Source organism: Arachis hypogaea, chromosome 13, assembly GCF_003086295.3.
Source record: "Arachis hypogaea cultivar Tifrunner chromosome 13, arahy.Tifrunner.gnm2.J5K5, whole genome shotgun sequence".
Lineage (NCBI taxonomy): Eukaryota > Viridiplantae > Streptophyta > Magnoliopsida > Fabales > Fabaceae > Arachis > Arachis hypogaea.
In genome coordinates, this window is record NC_092048.1 from 31,554,525 (window position 1) to 31,566,115 (window position 11,591).

The 11,591-nt window shown below is 35.6% G+C and overlaps 1 protein-coding gene across 1 annotated transcript; it reads left to right on the forward strand.

Annotated features, from left to right (window-relative positions):
* The first annotated feature begins 2,090 nt into the window (after positions 1-2,090).
* Positions 2,091-9,720, forward strand: LOC112737947 (uncharacterized). The gene is made up of 7 exons (XM_025788117.3): positions 2,091-2,557; positions 2,967-3,385; positions 4,330-4,444; positions 6,810-7,481; positions 8,270-8,347; positions 8,895-9,008; positions 9,236-9,720. The coding sequence occupies exons 1-7, from the start codon at positions 2,219-2,221 to the stop codon at positions 9,497-9,499; spliced, it is 2,001 nt and encodes a 666-aa protein (XP_025643902.1). The 5' UTR covers positions 2,091-2,218; the 3' UTR covers positions 9,500-9,720.
* The last annotated feature ends 1,871 nt before the right edge of the window (positions 9,721-11,591 follow it).

Below are 11,591 nucleotides of genomic sequence, written 5' to 3' on the forward strand. Positions count from 1 at the left end.
TTAGCATGAAGTTCATGAGTATACTTTTGGGAAATTGAAGTACTTAACTTGGGATATTGAGACTGATCACCATGATATCACTTGTTTTGTATGGATAGGACCCGAATGGCAACTCGTAGACGGGGTTAAGGACGGAGAGAAAATAAGGATCCCGCTTCTTCTGGTAGTCAGGCCGAATTCTTGGCAGCTATGACCCAACTCGTTAACACGATGCAAGTGAGCGCGGCGGCTATAAACCAAGCTATGGAAAGAATGAACGAGAATGGTAACAGGCTCGGAGGAAACTCGGCTATAGGAGGTCCGATGACCTTGGCAACCTTTCTGAAAGTCAATCCCCATATCTTTAGAGGATCAACTAATTCGACGAAAGCCGACAACTGGTTTAGAGCGATAGAAAGAGCACTGAAAGCGCAGCATGTACCTGAGGATGAATTGGTGGAATTTGCCGCTTATCAGCTAGCTAGAGAAGCACAACACTGGTGGCAAGAAACTTACCATTTTCTGTAGCAAGGAAATGGGAATGAGGCGATCACCTAGGAGGTTTTTAGAGAGGAATTCTATAAGAAGTACTTCCCGAATACGGTGAGATAATCTAAGGAGTTGGAGCTACTTCAATTGATTTGACTCTGATGCTCAACTTCCCTTCCATCCTTTGTCCTTCCTCCCTTTCCTGCTATCCTCTGTTGCCACGTCCTCCACCACCATCGACCTCTAGAACCCTCGCATATTCTCCAATTCCTCCAGATCTACACTGGGACCTAAATTTATTCGATCTGATATGTTCAATCCTTTTATGTTTCTCCAGAACTACCTCCAATCTGCAATACTATCACCATTCACTTATTGATTTTCGTGTTCTACTCTCTCTCTCTCTCTCTCTCTATATATATATATATATATATATATATATATATATATATATATATAACATCTTGTTTTGTCTTCTCTTTCACTCGATCATGGACTTCTATAGTCTCCCAAGAAGAGAGCTTCAAACCCTCTGCAAGAAGAACAAGATTCCCGCCAACATTACCAATGTTGACATGGCTGATGCTCTCTCGACTCTTTCCTATGTAACGATTCTACTCTTTTCTTCATACTCCATTCTTTTATTTTTCTTAGATCATCTCAATTGTGTGTTATTGCAAAATTTTATTTTTATTCTGTTCAATTTTGATTTTTTTTAATTCCGAAAAACCTTTTTGTAAATACGTAAAGAAGGAACAATCAACCAAAATTTCATTTGATTGTTTTTTGTTAAATAAATTTCTTTTTTTCGATTCGGTTCAAGTTGAAGGATTGTATGAGTTTTTGAATCTAATTGGAGCTAAAAAAGGACCTGAAACACCAAATCATGCGTGGTGCGACTTCTAGAACCGCAACTCGAAAGAAACCTGTTAAAAAAGAACCACAAAGTTCAAAGGTGGTATCTTCGCAAAGGCCTCAACGTGGGACTAGAAGAGTAGGAAATGGTGACGAAGTGATTGCATCTGAGCAAGAGAATAAAGATGCCAATGTTTTAATCATTCTTACTGTGAGGAAAAGGGCTTTTGCAGTTTTTTTGCGCAGAAAGAAGGAAGTTGAGGCAATTGAAGATGATGAAAATAAAAACAAAGACAATAAAAAGATAATTGATTTGACCAAGACTATTGCTACTATTTACCCTGTTTGATGGTATGAATTGCTTATTGACGACCTTAATTATGAGAATCAGAGTCGCCAGGGGACAGTGGCACAGTAGCAGTGATGGTCCGAGGTTTGGCAATGGCGACATGTCTGGGGGTAGACCTTTTTCAAGGACTTTTATTAAAATGACGCAATTTTAGATTTTTATATCAGAGACTGTTTTGTCTTTTTCGCACATGTAGATACTCAACTGTCACGTATGCAAATTTATGTACCTACTCAATATTTTCTATTAGTTATTTATGTTAAAAAATCAACTAAAAACTGTCTACTAAAAAAAAGTTAAAAATTAATTTAGATATTAATTTTTTTAAATATGAAAATATTCACTTTTAAAATTTTAAAAAATGGATTTGGGTAATTATTTTTATTTTAAAAGAAGCCTATGGAAGTATGGATATTTTGCTCAAAAATTAACTCACGCGAACAGCAGCATAAGCTGTAAAACTTTTTGAAGAGTTGATTGTGATACCAAACCAAGCCTTAAGTCACGTTCATTTCAAACTTCAAACTAAGTAGAAGGATACCTGCTATGGCTTCTAATCTTCCAACTATCGCTGCCTCAACGGCAAGGTCCGCTGCCACGACGACGTCGTTTCAGGAAAAACATTACCGTTCGGTCTTCGAGCTCTCACCTAGCGTCTTCGACTCTTGCTACTTTCTACCTTCTACTCACTCTTCGATTTACGAGCCCAACGACAATGATCGTCGCAACGCAGGCCTTGAAACGCCCTCAAACAACGTCGTCGCCGATGGTCCCCAAGACACCGTCGTTTCAGCGCCTAGGTGGACGTGCAACACCTGTAAGGCCCAATTCGATTCCCTCCAAGACCAGCGTTCGCATTTCAAATCTGATATTCATCGATTCAATGTGAGGTTCAATAATTTCTTTAGAATTTTCAGTTTCAAAATTCACTCGCAATTTTATCTTCGCACTAAATATGGGTCAAATTTACCATACGCATGTTGTTTGTTGCTATAACGAACAAAAGTAATGTTCAAACATTTTTTGATTGGGGTACCTGAAATTGCAATTGTGTTATATTCTTGTTGTACTGTTCGGAATTTGTTCTCTTGCCAGTGGAAGAACTAAACTATTTAATAATTAAATATTGAGGTCCTGGAAATGCAATTATTTATGCATGTATCGTTTTTTCTTTTTTCTGGGTGTAATGGAAATTTAATATGTTCTTTTGTAAGTTCACCATTCTAAGGTGAAGGATGTTTTATTTATTTATTTATTTATTCTTATGGATAGCCACGTGAATGTTTGATGACAGGTGAAGCTGACAGTTGCGGGAAAGAATATTGTTAAGGAAGAGGATTTTGAGGTGTTGACATCTGAATTTGTCAAAGACTATGATGTTTCAAGCATATCAGGATCAGAGAGTGACAGTGACAGTGAAAATGAGTCTCAAAATCGCAATGAAGTGCGTGACAAATCAAGAGAAATTCTTAAACAAAATCTATTTGTTGGTCTTCAATCAGGTCAAAGAGTTTCTCTCTGGAAGTGCTTGATTATGAATATGAGTGATGAGAATGGAAGTGCAGAGAACGAAGTGTGTGAGAGGTTGAAATCTCTGACTCTTGAGCCCAGGGATAATAGTCATTTGCGAATCGTACTGCTTGCATCTGGTGGACACTTTGCTGGTTGTGTCTTTGATGGTGATGCAGTTGTGGCTCACAAGACCTTTCACAGGTTAGGAAACAATTAATTCGGCTAAAATTTGAAGTAATAGTCTTTGCTTGACATGTTTGGCAGAGAGAATCTATTGCAACAGACATGCACAATGCACATGCCATTCTAACTGTTCCCATACGCAATGTTGTACTTGGTTTTTATTTTTCCTGGATGTTGTGAATGAGTTATGCTCGAGTTAACTATCAGAAACCTAATGCTTCTTGCTGACCTGTGATGTTGGAAGCCAACATTGTAAAGCTTGCATTACCTTTCGTTTGTAGCACCCTCATTTATCACTCTTGGGAGACTTGATGCAATCTTAATTCCTTACCAAACACTGGTGTTCATTCTGTGTTCTCAACTTCTGATGCATCAGTTATCAAATTGGAGTTTTCCAGATTTAATGCTCAATTATTGATTTATGATGTTGGCTTCTTGAAATTAGAATCTTTTAGAAGGGTTTAGATGCATCATCCATTATATATTTCCTTCTTGAGAACAAGGAAAATGTTTAAAGCTTTCCTTTAGGCATTGCGTTTCTCCAGTGCAAGGCATGGGATGAATTCTTGTTTGGCTTAATTAGATGGAGGGTAACCGAAGATTTAGAGTTAAGTTGAGTCCAAGAGAAAACTATTGGCAAACATTTAAAAAGATTTAGATTTTAATAGTTTGACTTTGACATGATTTTCTATGAGCTCTTCAGAGTCATTTGATCTGTGTTCAACTCTGCCTAGTGGGACAGGGTGTAGTTGTCATTGTTATTTTAGTTGTTATTCATGTTTTAGCTTTTCTGTTAACCATTAGATAAGTTATTATTGAATAGGTACAGTAATTTATGTAAAAATGAAAATAAGTATTTTTAACCTCACCAATTCTTTCTAATATCACTAGTTCTTTTCATTGAATGAGAATTTTTGAATTATTTATTTTTGTGTTATTAATTTCTCATCATTCTTATGCAGATATGTTGTGAGGGCCAAGGCTGGAAAGAAACAATCATCAAAAGATGCTTCTGGAAGGGCTGCACATTCTGCTGGTGCTTCACTTCGTCGTCATAATGAACTTGCATTAAAAAAGGTATTATTGCAAAGATATTTTTTCAGTTTCCTTACTTTATGCTATTAGGTGTTGTTTTGCAGTTTAATGTGGTTATTCTGAAATAGAACGAGAAAAATTGAATTTAATTAAGTCAATTTATACGACTTTGGAACAAATAGAAAATTACAAAAATGAAACTATTCGTTTTGAACAACAAAGAACGATTAATCAAGTCCGACAACGGGTTTTCCAACAAGCCTTACAAGGAGCTCTGGGAACGTTGAATAGTTGCTTGAACAACGAGTTACATTTATGTACCATCAGTGCTAATATTGGCATGTTTGGGGAAATGAAAGATACAAAATAATGCATTAGTCCTTCTTCTTTAGTAAATTTAGAATACATGCATCATTTTTCTCTTCTAGAATTAAATTAAGAAATACTCATGGGAACCATTCGTGCAGATGAAATTAGTAAAATTATCCGCGAACGTATTGAACAATATAATAATGAGGTAAAGATTATAAATACCGGTACTGTACTTCAAGTAGGTGACGGTATTGATCGTATTTATGGTCTTGATGAAGTAATGGCGGGGGAGTTAGTGGAATTTGAGGAGGGTACCATAGGGATTGCTTTAAATTTGGAATCAAATAATGTTGGTGTTGTATTAATGGGTGATGGTTTGATGATACAAGAGGAAAGCTCAGTAAAAGCAATAGGAAGAATTGCTCAGATACCAGTAAGTGAGGCTTATTTGGGTTGTGTTATAAATGTCTTGGCTAAACCAATTGACGGTCGAGGAGAAACTTCATCTTCCGAATCTCGATTAATCGAATCTCCAGCTCCCGGCATTATTTCGAGACGTTCTGTATATGAGCCTCTTCAAATAGGACTTATTGCTAATGATTCAATGATACAGGGCGTGGTCAGTGAGAATTAATTATTGGGGACAGACAAACAGGTAAGACAGCAGTAGCTACAGATACGATTCTCAATCAACAAGGACAAAATGCAATATATGTTTATGTAGCTATTGGTCAAAAAGCATCCTCTGTGGCTCAAGTGGTGACCATTTTACAAGAAAGGGAAGCAATGGAATACACTATTATAGTAGCTGAGAGCAGATCTATTTATAGTTTATCAATTTTGAGGGTGTTGTCTGATGATTGCTGTAACCAGTGACTTAATGCTGTTTAATTCATTTTGGGATATGGGAAGCTTGTGTTAATGGACCTCTAATGATTTCAAATTAGTTCAGTGAAGTATTCGTAAAATTTATTGGATTGATTTCATTTTAATTGAATGGGTAGAGTGCAAGTGTTGTCTGGCGTTTTCGTATATTGAAAGATTATATATCACATAATAAAGTTTAAGAGCACGAAGAATACTTTAACATTGTTATGATTCATGGTTATTCGGCAGAACTATTGGAGTAACTAGACAACAGACAGAAAGATAATATATTACTTGTGTGTAGAACTGTAGATTGTTGTGTGTTACAATAGAAAAGACGAATAGAGAGTAGAGTAATAAATATAAGGCATCTATCAACTATTTTCCATTAGTGCATCATCTAAACTAATAGCCACTATCTAACAACAATATCTCTTCTCATAACAAACATAAAGTATATGTACAGAATGGGTACAGACTAGGTTCTTGTAATTGTAGAATGTAGAATTAAGAATTCTGAATGTCATGTGTGATTCTGTGTAGATTTATAAATTGTTATATAATGAAGTAATATACTCAACAAATTGTTATTCCAAATATGATACTGATAATTGGCCCTAGCAGTTGTGTTTGTATGTGAAAAATGGGATTTGATTTGACTTTTAAATTAAAGCTTGTTTTGGATTGTTAAAAAATAGGAAATGAATTAGGTTTTAAAATTTCTTGGGTTTTAGTGTTTCAAAAATCTGGTCAAATATGATGCCATTTCTCCCAATTTAACTTCAAATAGATGGACTATTTCATCCTTACTTTTGGTTTCTATCTCTCATAGAGCCCATGCCTAACAGACTGGATTGCGGGGTATTTGAGGGTAAAACGTATTTTAAAGTGATAAAATAAATAAATTAATTTCACCTTAAATGCGTATTCCAAATATAAGAATTGATTCTAAAATCAATTCAACTGAAAATTTGTATGATGAATCCTAACATAAGATGATAAGATTTTATTTCTAGCTGTTCTATTCAAACCAAATAAAATCATTTCCAGTTTTTAATGATTCCATTTATGGGTCATGAATTTAACAAATTAACTCGTATTCTTCTTCCTCCAATTTGACTTTGCAATCATTCCTGTTAAAACTAAATGCAGGAAAATGCATGCTTATTTCTTATCTCATTCATGCCATACTGATATTTTATTCTGGATGGGCATTCCAATATTTTAGGAAGTTCAAGAACTGCTTACTTCTTGGAGACCTTATTTTGATGCTTCCAAATGCATTTTTATAAATGCACCTTCAAGTAGTCGTCAATTGTTCTATAATGGAGAAAAATCACTCTTTTCCAATCCGCATTGTGCTATCAGAAATATTCCTTTCACTGTTCGAAGGCCTACTTTTAGGGAAGCAAAACGTGTATATAGCCAGTTGACTCAAGTATCCTTTGAAACGGATGAGAAGGAAACATTACAAAGCAACCAAGAGGGCTTAATATCAATTCCAACTGCTGTAAGAAATACAGACCCACTCTCCAGCAAAGGGGACATGATTGAGTTGGATAACAAAGATGAGGCTAAAGCTAGTTCAAGCAAAAAGGATGCACAACCTGTTTTGAGTGATGAAGAGAGTGAGAATGAGCTACCTGGCATATCAACTCCATTACATCAAGCAGCAAAATCTGGAGACGCTCACAACGTCATGGAACTCCTGGAACAGGGCTTGGATCCTTGCATTAAAGATGAAAGGGCGCGGACTCCATATATGTTGGCTAATGAGAAGGAAGTCAGAAATATTTTTAGAAGGTTCATGGCATCAAACCCTGACAAATGGGATTGGCATGCTGCAAAAGTTCCTAGTGCATTGACCAAAGAAATGGAAGAATCACAAGCTGCTAAGCAGGTGATTCTGATGCTTCTAGAAAGGGTTTTAAATTTTTTTACCCCCTAAATTCAAAGGTGATTAACATGATGTGTTTCCCATTTTGTTCTCTTTTAGTCTTTACTTTTGGTGGCTTGCTGATAAAGATTACTTGTAGTAAAATTGAGACACAGAATAAGTGTATGCAATTTTTTGTGTGTGTGCTTTGTTTTTTTTTTTTTTGTGTGTGTGTGGGGGGGGGGGGGGGTATGGCAATAAATATGTGCAATTATCTGGACATAGGTCTGATTTCAGATCACATCAGCGAGAAGAATTGATGCCTTTGTACCATGCCAAACTTGATGCCAACAATGGCTTGTTTAGATGGTTGGAAAGATTATGATACTTGTTTAGATGGGAGAGTAGGGCTGCTTTAGTGCCTTGTTTCCCATTGCTTGTTGGTAATTCTCATCATCAGTGTGAATGATACAATTGTACTACTATTTATATTGTGTGTGTGGTTTCTTACATATATACAATGTTAATGTGCTTCATGATCCAGATTTGATGCTTAAATCTTAATGACTTACATGGCATAAGTAATGATTAAACCCCCCAACATAACCTACGGTTTTTTGTAACCTGGCCTTTTATTGGCTATATACCTTTCTTATTGAAACATTTTATCTGTAAAGGAGGTACCTTTGGTTGACTACTTCTGGTGTGCAGTGTGCAATGTTCTTTACTTGATCTAAAATTTTGGTTTTGATTATCATCTAGCAATAACCACCATGCCAGATTAATACTGTTGTCCCTTTGTGCTTCAACAGGCAGAAAAAGAAGCCAAGAGAAAAGCCAGAGCAAAAGAGTTAAAGAAACTAAAGAAAGCCAAAGAAAAGAGGGCACAGGTAAATCTCAACTTGTTTTGGTTACCAACAATTCAAATGTTATGGGTCTGATTCTATTTTACAATGGTTAAGAAAATTAAAACCATTGATTTTATTTTTTATTTATATTTATATTTTTTATTTTTTTGGTATAATCTTAAATCTAAATAACTTCACTTTTTGGAAATAATACCTGTTTCTTTCTACCTCTGCCTTGAATCGTTAACAGTTACACAATAAGTTTGTAATTAAGTCATGAGCAAGTTTGCAGGAACAAATGAGCTTTCATGATAATTGTGAAAGGAAATTTACTAATATAGTGCTTACAGTCACAAGTTGTTTTCTGTTTGTCTTGTTGCTGATGGCCCATTCAGGCCAATACCTCGGCCAGCTACAGAGTTTCAACAGACATTTTGTTGAGAAGATTTTGATTTTTCAATTAATCTGCGATCCTAACTCCCATAACTAGCAATCTAGCATACGGCATATATACTGTTTTACTCAATTAATCTTCATTCTTCTTTTGTCGAAAAACATTGTCTTGACAAAATTTTAACAACTTATTCAGGCAGAAGCTGCGTTGCTTAAGAATGACTCGAAGGCTGCAGAGAAGCAAATGACTGCCCCAGCTTCTTCTAAGGGACAAGCACAATCCAAAAGTGGTGTGAAATTATCTAAAGAGGTTAGAACGTGTTATTTGTTTAGTTATTTTTAAAGCTGAAGATCTAGTCCAAGCCATGTCTTTCTAAAACTTTATTAGCAATGTGGCTAACCATGCTACATGTTTCTGCGATAAAATGACAGTTCCATCCGAGTATTTTATTAATTATTTCGCTATAAAATGCTGATCATGAATAAACAGACATTTACTTTTTTTTCATTATTTCAATTCTCTTTCTATTTTAAAAGGAGGAAATAAGAAGAGCGCAGGCTGAAGAAAGGGAAAAGAGAGCAGCTGCCGCAGAGAGAAGAATAGCTGCCCTCAAAATTCAAGAGAACTGTTCAACCTCCACACATGCCATTTCAGAACCTAAAGGAGGATTAGCTGGTGAAATTTACTGTTCCTGTTGTAATTCATCACTTGCTGGTAAAGTTCCCTTCCACCGCTATAATTATAATTACTGCAGCACATCATGCATGCACGTACACAGGGAGTTCCTAGAAGATGGATGACGTGTTTTGATATTATTTTATAATTTTATGTGCAAATTTAGATTATATCCATTTTTTTCTTGAATAATGGGAAGAAAAGAAATTATTTACCTATAAAGTTTCCCATAGATTATGGGCATTTGTGAGGTGTTGCTGCTTACAAACATTGATTTATGATTAGTTTTCTTATGTTATGATGTTCCTTTTGGTAGCTATATAAAATTTTATGCAAAGTTGCACTACATTAGTTATTAAATTTAAATGAGATTTTATACTTTGAAATCAACCACATCATAGCTAATGAATAGAACAAGCAGGAGAAACATAAGGATCCTGAAGGTTCCAAGTGAGTTAAAAAGGGAGGTTGAATCAATAAACTACCTTTTAAAACAAGTTATGTTGAATTCTGGTTTCAGGAGATTATTTTTTGTTTTGTCTCGTAAGTGCATAACTAATGTGATTTACGTCCAGTCTCTACTACAACAATGGTGAAATTTTTACTATGATCAATTTGATTACAAATACTAATACAAAGAGACTCACACTCTTGTACCTTCACTTAAGCTATCTCAAGCTTAGTCACTCACCTAGGTGCTAACTCAACCTAGTTAAGGGGAACCAAGTGCATTCCAAACCAGCACACTCTTCGAAAGACAAAGCACTCAACAACTCAGAAATTTTGGCTTTTGTATGCAGTGTTCTCTTTTGCCCGTTTTATTTCCCTAAGAAAGCTTAGTTCTAGAACAAAGAGAAGTATGAACACACACTAAAAACAGGAAAGAAGACAAGGTGTTTCATATCAGATATAATTCGAATGGTTGCCTCCTACTTTGAAACAAATCTTCTTTTATAGAGCTTGATGTCATTTCTTCTATTTGGAGAAGTTTCTTTTTTCATCGACTACCCATTGCACTCTTTCAAAGCTCTTAATCGTTGGCTATCAATGAGAAAACCTTCCTTTGTTCTCTAAACTTTCGAGCGGCAGCTCTCCAATCAATTTGAAAGCTGATTTCCAATATGTTAATATTGAAGAGAGGAAAACTTTCCTTCTTGAGTTGAATGTGCAGCAGCTGTCCAATCTTTTATTCTTGGAATGAATATATTGCTGCCTTGATGTGCAACATCTTTTCTAATGTTGGCTTGAGATCCTCTTAATGGTATTTTAATTAATGCGATAGATATGCACATTTTCAGCTTCCTTGATTATCCTACATTGCATATCATAACAATTAGATATAATAGAAAATAGTTAATTGTGTTTGTCATCATAAGGTATCAAATCAAATCTTGACTCAACGGTCTCTCTTTTGATGACAAACATGATTAAACTTCAAATAAAGGAGAGAATGGAATGACTTTCCTTATTTCTAGCAAGCTCCCTATGTTTATGAGCTTTCATCAATCAAAAGCAATAGCACAGAGTTGTAGGACCTGAGAAAAACTTAAGCAGCAAATATAGAACAAACAAAAGCTAGACAAAACTTAGTGCACAAGACAAGAAGATTCAGAGCTAGAGGAATTATTGATTAGCACCTGTAAATCAAATAAAAAAAATATATCATAGATAAAAAGCATAAACCAAAACCAAGGTGCATAGAAAAACCAAAAAAAGATTTAATATCTTTACTTTCTTCCCCTTTTGTCATCAAGGAGGGAGACTAAAGGTACCTGCAGCAAGGAAAGAGTTTTAGCAGTTTATAAAAGGACTGGTTATAAGTCATTACAATCATCCAAAAAAAATTTCAGAACAGGAGATAAAATTGAAAATCTCATAACGAAAACAACAGCGAGAGATATCTTCTAGGCATCAGAATCGGACCCCCCAGCTGAACTTCCCAACTTCCCACTTCTTCGTCTTTCGAAAGGTAGGAAAAGTCGTTTAGCTCCTTGAAGTACTGTTCCACGATGCCGATATGTTGCTTTGACTTTCTAAGCTCCAACTTGAGGTCAACTTCATCTCTGCGTTGCATCTTAGTACGCATGATCATCAAAATAGCTAGGTTGAGCACATCCTTAACAATGCGAGAGAGGACTTTAATCTTGTTCCCTTTGGACTTCCTTTTTGGATCGGTAGGTGAGTCAGGGATCCGGAAGTCTTTTGGAAGTTTAGTGG

What these genes read in the sequence shown, in the direction of transcription:
- LOC112737947 (XM_025788117.3), top strand. Translation starts at nt 2,219, where the DNA reads ATGGCTTCTAATCTTCCAACTATCGCTGCCTCAACGGCAAGGTCCGCT. An exon ending in GCTCACAAGACCTTTCACAG is followed by an intron (nt 3,386 to 4,329) that starts GTTAGGAAACAA and finishes ATTCTTATGCAG; the next exon opens with ATATGTTGTGAGGGCCAAGG. An exon ending in ATGAACTTGCATTAAAAAAG is followed by an intron (nt 4,445 to 6,809) that starts GTATTATTGCAA and finishes CCAATATTTTAG; the next exon opens with GAAGTTCAAGAACTGCTTAC.